Consider the following 19,435-nt stretch of genomic DNA (forward strand, 5'->3'; position numbering starts at 1 on the left):
TACATCAAAATATGTTAAGAAGAAGGATGCATCTACATTTGGAATCCCAAATTTAGTGGCATCCCACATCAACTCAACGGGCTTCTCGTAAATGTCATATAGGCTTTTTATCAACTGACGCAAGGGATCATCTTCAAAGACATTATTCGCCCTTTGAACTGGTTCAGACAGTTTCTTTGGACTAATATGGGACTCTTATATGGTTAATGAAAACAAGAATTAAACTAATGCGAGTAAGTAAGTTATATCGATGTACGCAAATCTTAATGCAAATATTACAAAACAAAATTTACCTCCTGTGACACAAGTTTCACAAGATTTGTTGGCCATGCAATGAATGTTTGAAGGGCCTACCTAACATATTGTATTTCTGATGTCGGAAACGGGACTTGGGCGTCACCATCTAAAACTTTTTCAACACTAACCCTTACCACATCATCTGCATAAGCCACGTTGTGAATGCAAGACCCCCCCCCCCCCCCCCCAATATATTTTCCCCAAGGCCATCAACACATTGCATTTTTCTCGTTGAACATATAACCCCATAGTCGGTATGACACGACCATCATGTTCCTCACCTGATGGGTTCTCAGCAGCTTCAACATTGCTTCCTTTGATGCTAACACGTGCACCTAATGCATGTATATCTACCTCAATAAGGGGTGAGTACTGTGATCCCATTTGGAAAAACTCAATTTTTAAGGCATCCTTCAACTCATGCTTCAATTTCTCCAAACTCCGCTTGTTTTCTTCTTAAATCTCATGCCTTACTTCTTCCTTGAGGTTTTTGATAATTTCATTCCTCCACTCTTCCTTAAGGCTGCCAATTATGTCAGCCAATTGTTGTTGGGTTATTGATGTAGAGGAATTGCCATAATATTGACTGATCATCATACTAGACCCCGCTACACGAACATGACCTGGATGCTTCGGTCGCCCAATAACAGTATTAAGTATGTCGTCCTGACCATGGGGAACAAAACTACCTTGTGTCGTCTGCTCTTGTAACGAGTCCTATAACAAGCACGACATATAAATAATCAAATGAGGTGGTTATTAAAAAAAAAATAAAAAAAATAGATTCAAATTGTATGTGAACCATGAACTCACAATTCTATAAGATATTTCTTGTGTCACCTCAGATGTCATCTGCCCATATCGCTTTGTGCGAGCCATTTCCCACTTCACATGTCTTTCAATGGGAGATGGAAGGTCCTCAAGCAATGGTGTATTCTCAGTCAACATTGCCTTCTCTTGTCTTTTCTTTCTTTTCTCCTCTATTAGTTTCTTTCTCAAGCAAATCCTAACCCCCACGAGACAGTACGTGGGGGCAGTCATTGTTTTTTTGAATTTGTCGTGCCTTTTTCCTGATTTCCTGTGATACACCATATAGTATTTCCATGCAATTAAGTGAAACAAAAATGATTCATACTTGTGTCCAAACTAAAATGATTAATCCTAATTCCTTAGTGATCCATACTTGTGTTTTAAGTCAAATTCCTAATTTCTTAGGTGATTTAACTTAAAACTCAGAGCTTGAACAAAGAATCTTTACAATGCAAAAACGTGATTCCATTCCTAAAATCAAATCCTTGCATAGAATTAAAATAGGACAACTTAACTAAGCGAATTGATCAGAAAACATAGAATTACATACGTGAATTCTACTTCTCTCACTCAACAACTTGAAACTTAGCTCATTTGGATCATGAATGATCCAAATAGAACCTCAAAGGAAGAATCACAAAGAGAGAAGAAAGAGAAAGAGAGTTTTCAAAATTCTATTTCTAAAATCAGAAAATGAACTAACAGTTGTTTACAAGGATCTTAATTACAAGTTTTATATAGAGAGTTGAGACTGCATTTTTTTTCTACCATGAAGGTTTTTCATTGTAGGAAGAACACATTTTGCTACAGCAAATTTACAATATTAATAAAGGACTTCTACACTTTATCTTCATGCTTCTGATCCTTGCTCCCTAAAGCGAGAGATGACTCGTTGTGGCAAAACTTTGCTTAACTCAAGGTCTTCAGCTTGTAGATTTGCTATGACGAGGTGTAGCTTCATTATAGCGAATCTTCACAACTTTCACTTGATCACTAGTCTTATTTCAATGTGGCAAGAGCCCATCTCATTGTGATGAGAGAAGGTCTCTAACTCCTCATTCCTTAAAGCACAAAATATGCTCTTATAACATTTTAATTTATCACAAAAACATTAAAAACTGTGTTTTTGGTTTCTAAAATGATGTTATACAATTTATTTACAAAAACAACAATTATCAACACAAATTCTATAGAAAAACTATAATAATTGCTCATAACCACAATTAATAATGTTGGAGGTTGGTATGTTGAGTCTCCCGATGATAATGGGAGAATGTGTTCTCTAGGTCGGAAAAATAAGGTAGGTAAACTACTTAGTGATATGGAAAGGCAAACGTTAGGGCAATCATATGATGATTTTTTGCCAATGTACGTGTCATTTTTTTAAGCATCTGGCGTTTGACTTCCTTTTATCGATTTTCAAATAGAAGTTCCAAATCATCTAAAAGTTTGTCCTTCTTGATTGCATCCAAATGCTTGGGAACTTATAGTATATTTTGAATGTCTTTGCAAGTTTGAAGGAATGCCTTGCTTGAAGAATGTGTTTCATTGTTTGTTTGGTCCATGGCAGCAAAAAATAAATGAAGGATATTCTAATTTGGCTCTTAAGGGGGTAAAATATATGAAAAGTTTTGTTACTTCTGAAGAATCATTTAAAGGGTTCAAGGATAAATACGTGTTTTTGAGACCAACAAAAAATGTTTGGAATGATCTTTTTGAGGTTGAACCTAGTGGGGAGAACAAATATAGAAGTTGGTTCCCATTGTATTGGAGTTATACCCATTATATTGAGAAGGCCAAGGCTTATGTAGTAAAAGAAGAAGATTTAAACCCAGAAGAAAAAGATGCTAAAAAAGGCTTGAATATTTGTCTAACGAAGTCGGGCTTTATATCCCTTGTAAAATGGTGCTTAATACTTCTGTTGTGGATTGGAATCATGTTTTAGGTGTGTATATTTTTGTTGTATACCACTACCTACATTTATATAAGCTTCTTTTTTCTAAGGTATCCATACTTATGTAACTTGTTTCTTTTTTGCAGAAGAGTTTATAAGGAAATCAAGGAGTTAAAACTCATCTATGGCTACCATTTATGCTGAGAAAGAGGAAGCGGCTCAAGCCGGTTGCAAAAGCAAAGGCCGTTGTTACTACAAAGGCACCAGCTTTTGATTGCTCTTCTAAAAGTGGCTATGCTCATGAAAAGCGTATTCCTCCAATTTCTTCTCCATCAAAAAGGCAGAAGCATAATGCTAACCGACTTACTTCAATAGTCATTGTTTAGAGACCTTATGTTACTCGTAAAATGACTAACATTCCAAGTTGGTTGGCGACCAGCAATGAAATTGATAAGACGGTAAAACTTGGAAGATATTCATTCCACAAATGGGAGTTTCGGTTGGCTTGGAGAAATTTGTGAAGCATGTTGGTCCAGGGTATAGGAGATATTTGGAAATGAAATAGCATTGTGCAGGTTTGGATCCCTATGATTTCTTGCTGGATCAGGAAGTTGTTGTAAGGTAGAGCCAAATTGCCTTGGATTAGACAGAGGCTTATGCTAAAAAACTTTCTGAAGAATTGAAGGTATCAAGGGGTGTTGTTTCTGATATGATTGTCGACTTTATCATTGAGATAGTTGCTTTTTAAAAGAGAAAAAGTATTTTAAAATAAAAAATAATTAATTTTTAAATTATATTACTTTTTGTGGATGGATTGGATATCCTTTCATAAAAAATTGTTATTAATGCATTTGATGAATTTTTATCAAATAGATCATGGATGTATCGGATTTTTGAAGAAAAATTTAATGAATTCAAATATATTAATGGATTGTTTTTATTCGATCTACTATAATCCAAATTAAAATTTATTCTATCCATTATTTTCCCTACAATTATTTATTTCTTCCTTAAGAAAATTAAAAATCGTAAAATCTTATAATAATTTGCTATCAACTCAGTCCATTTTTCTCTTTTACGAAGATAAACCTCTTATATTTAGAGACGAAAATGCGGGTAAAACTCTACTAGTTGAGATTAAAAATCGTAAAATCTTATAATAATTTGCTATCAACTCAGTCCATTTTTCTCTTTTACGAAGATAAACCTCCTATATTTAGAGACGAAAATGCGGGTAAAACTCTGCTAGAGAGTGAATAATTTAATGAGTATATGCTTACTAATAGGACAAGAGCAAATAATAAGGTACTAGTGCTACCCATAATTCGAAATTATTTGACAACAGCAAATAATAAGGTACTAGTGCCCATGGGTACCCATAATTTGAAATTATTTAAGTTCCCTTCTTATGTACAAAGTAAGTTATTCTAATTTATTTTTATTATAAATAAATATATTTCAAAATTATTAACTTTTGGTATATGTTGGAAAATGGTCAATGAAATGGCACGAATAAGCAATTTAGTATTGACTTGCAGTTGACTATGTACTCGTGTTAAATTTACTTTTTCCTATGCTGATTTAAAAAATAGTAATCTCCACCAGCATGCACAGAAGAATACATTAGAGCAGATAGTGTAGCTTAATTGTGCATGCTTAACAATAGATAATGGCAGAGCGATATACATATAAAAGGTTTTTCTGTAGCACCAATAAAATCAAAATCCAAGTAAATTTGGTGACGGAAATAGAACAATCAACCAAAGAGAGCAGCGAACACTAAAGACTAAAGATTATAAAATCATTACAGTTGAGGTCAATGCAGCTCAAGCTCTCAATCAATTCCCTTTCTATAAATCATCGCTCAAATGCATAAAAAATGTCACATCCGCTTCCAACTGTCTAACAAGAACAACCCATCCAACTTTAAAAAAGTGAAACCAATGTCAAATTTGCTTCTTTTCTGTTTCTTCTAATTTGGCAGGTCTATTTAACAGCCACTGCTTTATATTGCAGCCAAGAGTTACAAGAACAAACTGAGAGAAGCACAGATTCATAATTATTGCTTCAAAAAGGAAAGGATACTTCTCAGGAGGATGCATGGTCAAGTAAACTATGTGAAGAACAAAATAGCAACATAAAATAAGGAACATGGTTGCCGAGCCCAAATAATTACTCTCTCTAACTCTGTGTTGGCCAGGTGCATTCATTATCAGGACAAAGAGAGCAAGTAAAGCCAAATATGGAACAACCAAGTTGTCGCGACATATCAGAGGAAACATGGAGAGCATGGCAAATTGCGTGAACCACCTAAAAATAAAAGGCTCTTCAACAGCCAGCAGGGTTGCTGGAAGAAGTGGCAGCAAAATAGACTTCTCATGCACTGTAAGAGCAAAAAAGGAGAACAAACAATTTCTCACAAGATTTTCCTTTACAAAATTATCACAATTCTGGAATATGAAAGAAAAAAAACACTACCAACCTTGAAAAGAAAACAAGTAAAATGAGAAAGAACTGTTCAGCAGCGCATAAAGGAAACCTCGTTTGCTAGGAGACTTTATTTGTTGAACCATTGAAGGAAGACAGGTTATAACTGTTGCAGTGAGGCTGAGAAGCTTCAGAGACTCTGTTGTAAACAATCTCTTCCACTTGATGAGAATTGAAGAGGCACACCAAAAGTTGGCCACATAATCCTCAAATATTCCCCTTTCAAATGGAGCAAGACGGGAGAGGACCTGTTACAAGTGCCACATACAAATAAGAAGGGTTTTGAGAGGATCAGAAAATAGTTTTAAGAAGGCATCTCTATTGTTTAATTTAATGTATCAATCTCTACGGCTAGGTTTAAACTTATACTACTTCCATATCTACATTAAAGGAACACAAGTTTTAATTTTGGAAGAAAGGTAAGACAAAGCAACATTAGAATGCCTGGCATTCAGGAATGATAGTGAAATTCTTTCACTAAATTGAATAACTTGTTGAAACGAAATTATAGTTTTTAATCATTTAGTAAGTAGTTGCAAGTTTTCCAATAAAGAATACAATGAAGGAAGCAGAAAACATTATTTTATTAACAACCATGATGCATAATGATGTTTAAACTATCACTGCATCTACATACAGAGCAGGAGGATCAGGAATCCTCCCAACAGCAATGAAAAGGGAACAATAATAAACAAATAAAAATTCAAAGAAACTATTATATGACCTCGTATAACAGAAACACAACTTTAAAAAGGAGGGGCATGAGCCACAAGGAAGCAAGAAAAAGTATCACATTAAAGAGATTTAGGGAGAAGAGAGAAAGAGAGAGAGGAAAATGTTTCTGTATTGATGAGGATTCAACCCAACTATAGGTTGGGGAATGAAGCAGTAGATATAGGCAGTTGCATAACAGAATGATAAAGCTGTTGATAGTTGTACTTACAACTGTCTAACAGAAAACTAACCTTACAACTATCTAACAGAAAACTAACCTTACAACTGTCTAACAGAAAACTAAGTAAAAAACACTTAGAGAGTAAAATACTAATCTCTTATAAACATGATTCTTATCCGAAAGAAAAATTACATCCAAAGACCAGTGGCTGAAAATTCTAGCAATTTGCTCCAACAAAATAAACCTCAAGCCCAAAAAGATAGTTCATTGCCAGAAATACGAATTCAATGTTAATCAGAAGAGAAAAAAATAGCAACAAAATAAACATTCAACTCATTTTCCCAAAATCATGATAATCAGAAGAGAAAAAAATCTTGTGATCCCAGTGGGAGGACAAATTCAATGTTCATCAAACAACTGTCTTGTCAACTATCTAGCAGACTCAACACAAAAGAGGATGATAACTTGATTTGGTAGCTCCAAACTCCTATAATACCTTACACAAAATTGGAGGCATAGCCAGATATGAGTTATGCATTTGAGGATTAAGTGTTCAATGTAGAGATTATAATCTATAAATATTGGGTTTAAGACTGAGAAATACAAATTCAGATTAGGGAAGAAGAAAATGGACAATCATAACACGCGAAGAAAAGGGGTATCACTATTATTGAAGTCAGAACAATGAAATTACAATGTGTGGATTTTAGCACACTCGTCACAGCGTCACGCTTAACCCTTCTGATTAACTCCCTTATATAGGAGTATAACAAACTGAAACAGAAATAACAAAAATCAGTTACAAACAGAACTTGTTAACTGAACCATCTAACTAACTAAACAGACTGGACGATACATTGTTAGACATGATTGGATGCTCCATAGGACAAAAGACAGATTCCAGCATAGAGGATTAGACTGGACGCTACAGACAATGTCGCCCAGTCACCTCCTTCAACAATATCCACCTTGGTTCATTAACAATTCTGAATCAGATATACAGAGTTATTTCCAGCGATCTACATTGAGCAGATCCAGGCAATGCATAAATTTGCTTCTAGGAACAGGCTTCACGATATCGGACTTCAATCTGGGTTTTCTCTTGTATCAACTTTTTGGACTTCAATCCTCTTCTCAGTACAAATGAAATGATATCGAACGTCAATGTGTTTAGTCCTTTCATGATGGACTTGATCTTTGGCTAAGCAGATTGCACTCAGACTGTCGCAGAAAATGATAACTTTATCCTGTGAAAACCCAAGATCACTGATAAGACCCTTAAACCAGATTTCTTCCTTCATTGCTTCTGCCAAAGCCATATATTCTCCCTCTATTGTTGACAAAGCAACTATGGGCTGAAGTGTAGCTTTCCAACTAACAAGGGAATTGCCAATTGTGAAAGCATAACCTGTCACAAATCGCCTTGCATCCAAATCTGCAGCATAGTCAGAATCTGAATAACCAGCAAGTGCAAAAGATGTGTCTCCTTAGTGGATGAGTCCAATATCAGTTGTACCCTTAATGTACCTTAATATTCGTTTAACTATTTGTCAATATTCCTTCCCAGGTTTACCCATATACTTACTCACTACACTGATAGCTTGTGCTAAATCTGGTCTTGTACATACCATGGCATACATTAGACTTCCAACTACACTAGCATAAGGAACACAAGACATGTATTCCTTTTCTGATTCTAATTGAGTAGTATTGAGTTCAGAGAGATGAATGGACGATGTCAAAAGAGTAAATACTGGTTTTGTTGTTGCCATCCCAAAGTGATTCAACACTTTCTGAATGTATTCCTTCTGACCTAAGAAGAGCTTATTTTGAGCACAATCCCTCCAGGTTTTCACGTCCAAAATCTTTTTAGTTGCTCCCATATCTTTCATCTCAAATTCACTACTAAGTAGTGGCTTCAGTTTATGATAGATGTATGCACCATCATCCACCTTACTATGATAAACACATTAATTGTATGGACTTTTGTTGTACCCATGAGAGGTGATGAACTAATCGAATCTCTTGTGCCACTGTCTTGGAGATTGTTTCAGCCCATAGAGAGACCTTTTCAACCTACAGACAGAATCTTCCTTTCTTTGCACCTTAAAACCTCCTGGTTGTTTCATCAGAATATCTTCCTCCAATTTCCATGGAGAAAAGTTGTTTTCACATCAAGTTGGTCTAGCTCAATATCCATAGTTGCAACAAGAGCTAGTAAAACATGAATGGACGTGTGTCTGACGATTGGAGAAAAAATCTCGTTGTAGTCCATAGGAGACGCTATCATCAAAGCCATATCTTTCTAGTGCTTTGATTTGCCTATGAGACTTCCTAACAGCATTAGTCTTAGGCTTCCTCGTAAGGTTCTAACTCGTCTAGTCAAACTTATCCATTGATTCAGATTGATGTTGTTGGGGTTGTGCCTGATGATATTTTTCAATATCATCAAGCGCTTTAAAGTGCTCCTGATCACTAAATTTTTTTATTGTGGTGCTCTCAAACTCCACCTGCTTAGTGACATTAGTTGTCTTGCTTGAATCTTCCACAGACTTAGAATGCAGTATAGAGAGTTCATCAAAAGTGATATCTCTACTCATAATGACCTTTCTTTTTGACGAAGACCAGATTTGGAATCCTTTTAACTCCATTTCCAAATCCCATAAAGACACACTTCTTAGCTCTAGGCTCTAACTTACCTTCATTTACATGATAGTATGTTGGACATCCAAACACTTTTAGCATTGAGTAATCAGCCAGTTTATTAGACCATATCTCAATAGGGGTTTTAAAATCTATGGCAGTGGATGGAGAGCGATTCACCAAGTAGTATGTTGTGCTGACTGCCTCAACTCAAAAACCTCTATTCAACCCTGAGTTTGATAGCACACATCTAGCCCTTTCCAATAAGGTCCTATTCATTCTTTCAGCTACTCCATTTTGTTGAGAAGTATGTCGAACAATGTGTTGTCTAGCAATGTCTTCTTCCTTACAGAATTCATTGAATTCTGCGGAACAGAATTTCAAGCCATTGTCTGTCCCCAAACGCTTGACTTACTTTCTTGTTTGATTCTGCATGAGTGGTGTTCAATGAACATTTGAAGGCTTCAGATATATGCTTCATCATGAATACTCATGTCATCCTTGAGTAATCATCGATGATAAAGAAGAAGTGCCTTGCTTCTCATAGGGATGGAACTCTCGAAGGCCCCCGACAATCAGAATGGACACAGTCCAATGTGGCCTTTGTAGTGTTCACTATCTTTGGAAATTTTGTCATGTGTTGCTTCCCATAAACATAGTAGTGCACACAAAATTGAAGAGATTTCACCTTGTGATTTTCAAGTAGTCTTTGTTTGCTCAAAATTTCCGGTCTCTTCACTTATGTGGCCTAAACGCATGTGCCACAGAGAATTATCATTGGACACAGGACTTCCAACTTGTGAAACAGTTGAAAGTCTATCACAGTGGAACCTTGCAAGATATACAAATTTCCTTGCTTGGTTCTCTTCATTATACCATACCTACCTTTCCCCTTGATTTGCATCACTCCACCTTCAACACAACAAGTAAAACCTTTTGAATCCATGGCTCCCACATAGATTAGATTCTTCTTAAGCTCCGGAACATGGCAAACATTGGTTAAGGTTCTAACAATTTCATCATGCATTTTGATTTGTATAGAACCTATCCCAACTGTCTTGCAAGGAGCATTGCCACCCATCAGAACATTACAACCAGATTTCTTCTCATTTATCACAAACCAATTTCGGTGTGGACTCATATCATAAGAACAACCTAAGTCCAATACTCATTGTTCAAAGTGATGTTGTTGTTGATCAACAACCGAGAGTACCAAATCATCTTCTAATGAGAAATCACTTTGAACAATGGCTGCAATAGAATCTTCCTTGATTTTCTTAGGACAATCTTTCTTCCAATGACCAGATTCTTTGTAGTAATTACAAATATCCTTTAAATCAACTTTGCCCTTCTTGAATCCTTTGTCTTTCTTCTTTTTCGGTCCTTTTTGCAGAATTTGTTAATGATAATCCAGAGGCAAAGGCATCATCACCATTTCCAAAAGCTTTGTGTCGAAGCTCTCTTGAATAAAGATTGGAATTGACTTTCTCAAGCATAATGCAATCCTTTCCAACACTTAGAGAATAAACAAAATTCTTGTATGAAGGGGGGAGAGAGGCTAACAAAATCATTGCAAGATCTACATCTTCTAATTTGGCATCAATGCCACTAAGCTCCAACAAGACAGAGTTTAACTCGTCCAGATGATCTTTCAAAGGCGTAACTTCCTTCACGGAGGTCAAACAGATGTCGTTTCAACAATAACTTGTTGCAAATTAATTTCATCATGAAGAGTTTCTTCAACTTGAGCCATAACGTAGAAGCGGTTTTTCCTTCAAAAACTTAATAAAGAACTTTATCAAACAACGACAAAAGTATTAGTGAATGCGCTTTTTCTTCTTGTTGCTCAAAAATGGACTTATCAATCTTCATCGGTTGGCCAGAGAGAGGTTCACAGATCCCTTGTTCTTTCAATAAAGCACGCATCTTGATGCACCAAAGGTTGAAGTTGTTCTTCCCTGCGAATTTCTCAATCTTGATTGTGTTGACCATCTTCTTGATCTAATCTTGAAGACTCAACACGAACAAAAACATAATGGTTGATCTTTGATGATTAAGACCCACCACAAAACAGATATAGAACTGATCTGAACCAAAGCTCTAGATACCAATTTGTAGGGTTTAAGACTGAGAAATACAAATTCAGATTAGGGAAGAAGAAAACCAACAATAATAACACGTGAAGAAAAGGGGTGGCGTTGTTATTGAAGATGAGAACAAAATGAAATTACAATGTATGGGTTTTAGCACTTTCTAACTAACTAAACAGACTAGGTGATACATTGTTAGACATGATTGGATGCTCCATCGGAGAGAAGATAGATTCCAACATAGAGGACTAGACTGGACGATACAGACAGTATCGTCCAATCACTTCCTTCAACGATAAATTTTATAAATCTGCTCCTTTGTTTGAAAGATTCACCTAATGACATATACATACTTCATTTATGCTCCAAAATGAAAAGAAACATCCCTTCTTATAGACATATACAAGGCTTTTGTGTTACTTGTTCAATAACTTAGGTCCAACTCTTACTATTTTTGTACACATGCAACTTGGACTGCATCATTAACTGAACCAAGATGATTATTAATTAGTATACTGACTACTCAGTGGACTGCACAAAGGACAAATACTATTACTAAATAATAAATATCTAGAATTTCAAATGCAAATCAGAAAACAAAATAATTATTTAGAATAGTTCTTTGATACCACAAGTCACACACATGCCACAACCATGTGGCATAATCAGGAACATACCCACTTAAAGTCAAGATCATATGATCCTACAAGATAGATTGGAGAACACAATCATACAGTCTTCTTGATTGTGTCATATTTGTCACTTGTGGCGCAAACAAAGTATCCAATTACCTATTATCATCATTACAAAGCTTTCTAACACTAAAAATACAAAATTGATTAATAGTAGCCTTCAAGATAAAACCCAATCATAAGGCATTTAATATAGCCCAAGCTGGATTTCATGCAAGTGGGATGAATAACATAAACAAAAGGAAGAAACAGCATATATTTTATTTATTTCTGGATGACCAAATGAAGATTGAACAAAGGTTAAAATTATAAAACCTCTATGTTGAAGGGAAGCACAACAGTAAAGGTAATATTAACAGCTTCCACATATGGACAATACTATAAAACAAGTGAGAAATTAATAATAAAATGCACTATGTAGCAGGCAATGACAACATTGTTACCTCCAAAATGGATTGTGTTGAATAAAGATAAGGCCACCACACGGCTGCAAATGTTCCTAAAACCAACAACCCCAGTTTTGACACCTCAAGGATTGGATATTTACGCCTCAAGCATTTGCCAAGGAGATGGCTGAAAAAAGAAGGTGCAAAATATGCACTCATCTGGAAAAATATTCATAAAATAGTTACCATTCCCTGAAGGATAGTAAAGCAAAAGAAAAAAAGAAAAAAATGAGTGCATGTAATTGACTTCAGATATAGTACATTATGTCCTTAGCTTATCAACTGGCACAACTACCTAAACCATTACTTTTATGCTTAAATAACTATTTACTCTCTGCAATTTAGTATTTTTTTTGTTTTCTGTCCTTGCAAATTATGTTTGTTTCGCTTTTAGTCCTTAAAGCACTTTAGATAGCGCTTTGAACAGTGAAAAAAATGTTATCTAAAGTGCTATAAGGACGACAAGCAAAAAAACACTAAACTGCAAAGACTGAAAAAGTATTTAAACTTTACTTTCATTTGTTATTTCCCAGGCAACTATATGGTTCTATCAACTAAAGATCATATTCAACTACACAACCAAAAAATAGTCACTTATTCACTTTAATCTACACAACATAATAGCAAAGTCATTAAATTGACCTTATAAAATATTTGGAAATTTCATTTTATTCAACTAGTGTATAGGCTATATTCAGGATAAAACTTAGGATATAGTCATATATAAATTAATAAACAAATTACAAGAATCAACCAAGACAAGGGAAAAATAATGTACAAGATCCAACCAATTGACATCCCAATTTAACACCAATACCAGAAATAATACAAGAAAATGAATGAAGCATCTACCAGATAAAGTTGTCTGTAAGAGGAAAAACCTTGCTAACAAATTTAACAATATAACCAAACACACTCAAAATTTGAATGATATCTCCTCTTGGGTAAGGTTGAGTAATCATATATGTATGACTACATAGACCATGTAAAAATAGGTCGAAGTAATAAAACAAATGAAAAATAGACCTATGCAGTGATGAAGGAGACTAACCTGTTTATGATTTAGAGCTAGACAATAAAGAACAGAAGCCACAAGATCATTCCCAGAGAGGATAGCAGCAACAGCACCAATGGTAAAGCCCAAGCTGATGCAGTTGTACTGAAATGCAACGAAATGCTATATTCAAAATTAAGACACTACCAAACCTGCGACTGAAAAATATGTAAAGAATCAAAGGCATTGAACAAAACCAACATAAGAATTTTCTATAGAAACCTGAAAATGGCCATGATCAATTAAGATCAAACATGGGCTTAACAATAGCACAGCAGTATGCCATGCTAATTCACTTTTACGGGTCCTTGAAGATTGATTGTAATAAACAATAATAAAGTACAGGGCAGCTGGAAAGAATATCAGGGCATCAGATGATAACACTGTCCACCTCATGAGTAGTTTTCTGCAGAAGTAAGCAACAGTTTAAAATAAAAATAATAATAACAAAGTTAAAATACTCACTACTCAGCAACTAAATTGAAAGCAAGAGAATCGTATCCATCAATAGGATTCTAAAATCTAAATGGATAAACTGTCGTTTGGGTCCCTAAAAATGTGCCCAATTGTAATTCACTTGTTGATTTAAATTACAGAACAAGAGAACTTAAATTATTCAAATGTGTCCTGCATTATTCCTTAAGCTACCTCTACTAAAGACTAACGTAAACGAGTATGAATAAGTACCAAACTTAGATACAGTTCCTTAGATACTTTTAGTGTTGTTCTTCGAATAGAATTTGTATTTCACTTAGGTACCCTATGCTGACCTTTAACGCAAACCCTTATTATGCAGAATATTGAAGTGACCCTCCAATTCTGATAGGAAAATATCACCAAAGGAACTAAATCTAAATTTTCTCATTTAAGTAATTCAAACACTGAAACATAAACATGATTTAAATTGAGACTACACTGCAAGTGAGGTACATTCCCAAATTCCAAAGACCTAAATACCATTTTACAGTATCTGTTAAATTCGGAATCGAAAATGGGTAAAATGCTCACCCAAGATAGGACTCATGACCTCTGGAAGCGAAAGGAGCAACGGAGTCAGGGTGGAAGAATTTAAGAAAAAGCCCATGGATGAAACTCTGGTACGCGGTCAGAGGCGGGTAGTCAAGTCCCCAATATCTCAAATCATTGTTGGAGCTGTTCCTATACCATTCCTTAATTGGAAGGTTAATGGTGATCTCCATCCAATGTCTCTGAGCCTCATAGTCCCCAAATTTCGGAGGGTTGCCAGCGCCGGAGTAAGGGTGCAGTGACACAGCCACACGGACCAACAATGCAAACAACCCAACAGTGATGAATACAGCTGTTGTTCCTTTCTGAACCAACCACCACCAACAATAACCGTCATCACTTGCAGTGTCCTTCACCTTATTTTCCTTTTCCATCTTAGAAAATCAACTCAGTTCCATTCACAAGTTCGATTCCCTAATCTAAATGACAAATTCAAAAGAAAAAGAACAGCATTCAGGATTCACAAAATCAGTAGCATCGGTAAGCGATTTATTTATTTATTTTCTGATTTTAGAATCAGGAAAGAAAAAAAAAACTGAGATTTAATTAGAGAGTTGAGAAGGAATGAGTGGCAGAGACCAGAGAGAGAATTACCTGCGTGCGGCATGGGGTATGGCCGGAGATCGGGAAAGGAAAGTTAGAAAGAGCAGCGTCTCGGTTCAGAGTTCAGACCCCAAAGTGCAAAACGACGTCACGGTGTTAAAATTTAAATAAATTCAAAATAAAAACCAAATATCATTAAAAAAAAATCAAAAATCAAACCAACTTATTTCTTTTTAGTTTATTTGGATTTTTTTAAAATCAATTGATTTGATATGTAATTTGTATTTTTGAAATCAAATCAAACCATAAATTTTATATTAATAATTATATTACTTTAGTGTTATACATTTTATATTTATATTATTTTAGTTTTACAAGTACCTTATAATGTTATGTATATAAAATTTATATAATATATATCACTTTTTTTAGATGACTTCTTTAAAATATGTTTGGTTTATGAAAATTTAGTAGATTTTTATTATAAAGTCTTAAATATTAAGTAAATAGTAAAAAAGATTAATTAAAGTTTGTAAGTTAAAATATGAGTAATGATATTGTAAAAAAAATTGAGGATTTTTAGAAGTGGCAAAAAAATGAATGGGAGAGAATTTTCAATCAAAATTACAATTTTATCTCATTATTAATATTTTATCATGTATAATGCACAAAATAAACGTTTATTTATATTATAATTAAATTCATAATAAATATTAGATGGTTCAAAAATATTTTGTTGGATTCAATTTTCATTATATTTACCACCTTTTCTTATTCAAAAGTCAATTTGATTTTATAATTTTTATGTGCATGAATATAATAAAATAAATTTTACTTCTCTAATTGTTACAATAGGATTCCACATTGTGTTCTAAAATTGGAAATGATTATTGTTTCAAAATAATCATTTTAACTCACTTTAAAAACATAAAAAAATTAACTTTAAAACATAAAAGATCAAATTAAATATAATCTAAAACATAAAGAACTAAAAATGTATTTTAGTTAATTTTCCACTGATATATAGATATGACTATCTATGTTCAACCACTATTACTTTAGAAAATGGTTGTGATATATGAAAGTTTATAGTTTGGTGTCAAAATTACTTGACTCTTTGTGCTTAATATTGTGCTACATTTTATCAATTTAATGTGTGTTTGGATTGATGATGACAAAATTGATTTTAAATGAAATTGATTTTACAAAATTGATTATTGTATAATTGATTTTGGTAGAAGTAGAAGCTATTCTTACTTGCTTCAATTCTATTATGATTTTTGTTCATCATAAATGATGATTTTAAAAATAATCCAAACATACAAAATTTGATGAAAATCAAGGTTGGCTCACTTCATCATACTCTACCATGATTTTGGACATTATTCAAACACACACTTTATTGTGTTGTGTAGTCTCTTTGCCTGATATGTGAAATATCTTGATTCAATATCAAATTCTTTTTAAGTAGTTTCGTGCACTATTAGGGAATATTTCAACTAAAATGATCCAGCTTAAAGCAAGGTTTTTTGAAGTTTGAGTTGTTGGTTCAATTTGACTAAAATGTATCTCAATTGTACCCGCTTTCATTCTAGACCATGTAGATCAATGATGGGCTTCGACCATCTTTCTGTGACATCCAAGAGCCTAGGAACTAAACCTTCAATCGGCTTGTAAATTGTGAGTATGTTTGATTCACGTTTGGTGGATTCAAACATGCTTTTGGACCCTCAAACTTATAATGTTGGTAGTTGCTTTGGGCACCCCGCATTTTTGCTGGGATACCCAACAACCAAGGTGAAAGGGCTAAAATGTCCTTCACCTTTTCTCTATAAATAAAAAAAGTGACTCGTCCATACGAGTCACCTCTTCCTTCGTTGTTGCTTCTTCTTCACACACTTGTTCCTTCGTTGCCTCACCTTTTTCACACATTCTTCTTCCTTGTTTCTTCTTCATTCCCTGTTCTTCCTTGCTTCCATTCATGCAACAAGCTTCTTCTTCTTTGCTGTGGTGTCTCATCTTCTTCTCCGTTCATTGGCTTGACGCATTTCTATTCTCTTTCGAGATAAGTTGTTCTCTTTATCATTTTTGATTTGTTTGTGCATTGTTTTGTTTGAATCATTGAGTTTTGGTTGTTTGTTGTCGACGATGGTAGCGTGAAAATGACATTTTTTCTGAACTGTTGGGCATACGGATTGCCAATCTGTATGAATCATACGAATTGTCAATTCGTATGTTTTGAAAAAAAAATATGCACCTCTTCTTCTCTAGCGACGAAAAATCATTGAACTTCACCGTATATCCGTAAACAACATGTGTACATCACCGGTGACAACAAACACTCACAAAAGAACGCTAACAGAAGTAAGTTACACTAAGGGACTGTAGTTTTACGAAAAAATGTGCTGCAGAAATAAAAAAATTAATCTATTATTTATAACTAAAAATATCCATAAGAGCATTTTCAGTATTTTGATAAATTGTTAGGTGTACCAGCAAAAATGTTGGGTGTCCCAAGCAATTCCCTATAATGTTTAATGTTTGGTTGCCTTCAAAAGTTATCTTTTGACCAACTTTTCACTCCAAACTGAGTTTCATTAGAAGTAATTTGGGGGTTTCTTTTGAAAACTCATTTTCCATTTGAAATATTTATCCAATAGCAACATCAAGTAAAAATACTTTTAATTAGTTTTATCCAAACAAATTTCATTTTACCAACATATTTTTCAAAAAAAAAAATCCAAACATAATTACATTATAATAACTCAGTTTTTATCAAACTTAAATTACCAACATAGTTTTGATTCAAATTTATGTTTACAAACTTTAAACCAAACATGCCCTGCAATGTCTGTCCTTTTTAGTTCCCTAAATCATGGCAGCCTCTCCATTTTTGTTTAGCTGGTGGACAAGAAATGATGGAAAATAGGGAGGTAACACGTCTCTTTATTTGAGTTAAACAAAATAACATTTTGCTTTTATCAGACATCAGTTTTTATGTTACAAGTGCTTAGTTTTCCTTTAGATGCTCAGTAAGAAAATATTTTATGCTTCTTCCGTATCGGTTCACTTTTAGCCAAATTTGTGTTATTTTTCCCCACAGAGGCACGTATTAGTATTACCAATGAAAACAAGGATGTGTTAGACATTGTTTCCCTCCACATTGTTAAAATTAGTGATCATAACAATAATATTTTTTTCATTTCAATCTTGTTTTTGGCATTTTGTAATTTTCACAACAACAAAATATTATCCCATTAGATTAGATCAACTACATGTCATTCACCACGATTAAAAATCAGTTTAAAAAATACTATTAAGTCTGATATCTCACTTAATCATTTCCTCAGACGTCCTTTTTTAACTCCTCTTTTTTCCTGGGCTTATGATTTTCACGAAATCTTTAAAATAAGAAATATAGTAAAAATAAGAAAGCATTAGTAGTTAGTTGAAAATGAAAAATAAAATCATGCAAAGCACGTTATTTAATGCCTTCGGTCAGCAACACTCATCTACTGATTTTGAGGCTTGCAGTAGAATTTGACAGTTTCTTGGTCAATCCGCTAGGCCCTGAAGTATACCCAAATGTGAATTTTTTATTTTTGGAATAACTAGAAACAATGGCCTTTCTAACTGGCTATATATCTAATTCTTCCAGCACATTGTAAGAATCTTGACAACATTGAGACAGCATCACGAAAGGGTCTCTCCAGAACATGATAGATCAAGTTGCCATCTCCCAAGTCAATTTGACAATGCCATGGACTTCAGTTTAATGAAATAGTAAATCAACTTCATAATGGGTCAGTCTGTTTAAACTTATTTATTAAAATAAGAAACTTTTTTGTTTTTTTAAGTATGTTTATCTAAACTGTTTCTGCGTAAATAAAATAATTTTAAGAAGCAAATTCTATCTGCTTCTTAAAAAATCACTTATTTTAAAGTTGTTTGTTTAAGTTTAACCAAACTCACTCAATATATGTTCAAACTCCAATAACATCATCATATTTAATCTCTTCACACATGCCACCCTTAGAGTGTGTTGTTTTGCAGCATTCTTCCCAAAGCATGTTCAACTGTCAGTCCTTATCTCATGGTGGATTGGCGTAACTCAAACACTTTCTCAAACACAACCTTAAGTCAAAATGGCTCCAATCTAACACTACTTTAAAATCATGTAACAAACAACATACAAAAGAAGAAGATCTTTTCATTAATGTTCTATTATCCATACAAAATTCAAAAACAAAGTTTATGTTATAATGAAGCTCTATGACATCACAATAATGAAGAGATCATTCTAAATATCTAGAGAACTTGAATGCATGATGCATCAGATTGTATTGATAAACTGTTCCTTGCATATACATTGTCATTGAAATCAAGCAGTCTGGATTCTAGTAGAGCCCTCTCTTTGTTTTAACATGTATTCTTTCTTCATTTCCTCCAAAACAGAATCATTAGTGCTGTAAAAGAATCATTTTGTTTTCTTTTGATTTTATGAATATATGAGGGTTGTTTGGCAAAGGATGGATAGGGATAAAGTGATAATATAGTT

General features: G+C 34.0%; 1 protein-coding gene across 1 annotated transcript; it reads right to left on the reverse strand.

Annotated features, from left to right (window-relative positions):
- Positions 1 to 4,759: 4,759 nt before the first annotated feature.
- On the reverse strand, positions 4,760 to 15,042 carry LOC100809881 (probable dolichyl pyrophosphate Man9GlcNAc2 alpha-1,3-glucosyltransferase). Its single transcript, XM_003541233.5, has 7 exons — positions 14,929 to 15,042; positions 14,317 to 14,753; positions 13,531 to 13,714; positions 13,306 to 13,413; positions 12,252 to 12,413; positions 5,484 to 5,736; positions 4,760 to 5,384 (listed from the first exon to the last, which is right to left on the reverse strand). Exons 2-7 carry the CDS (start codon positions 14,706 to 14,708, stop codon positions 4,948 to 4,950), a joined length of 1,536 nt encoding a protein of 511 aa, XP_003541281.1. The 5' UTR covers positions 14,709 to 14,753; positions 14,929 to 15,042; the 3' UTR covers positions 4,760 to 4,947.
- Between the last annotated feature and the right edge of the window lie 4,393 nt (positions 15,043 to 19,435).

Source organism: Glycine max, chromosome 13 (assembly GCF_000004515.6).
Source record: "Glycine max cultivar Williams 82 chromosome 13, Glycine_max_v4.0, whole genome shotgun sequence".
Classification (NCBI taxonomy): Eukaryota; Viridiplantae; Streptophyta; class Magnoliopsida; order Fabales; family Fabaceae; genus Glycine; species Glycine max.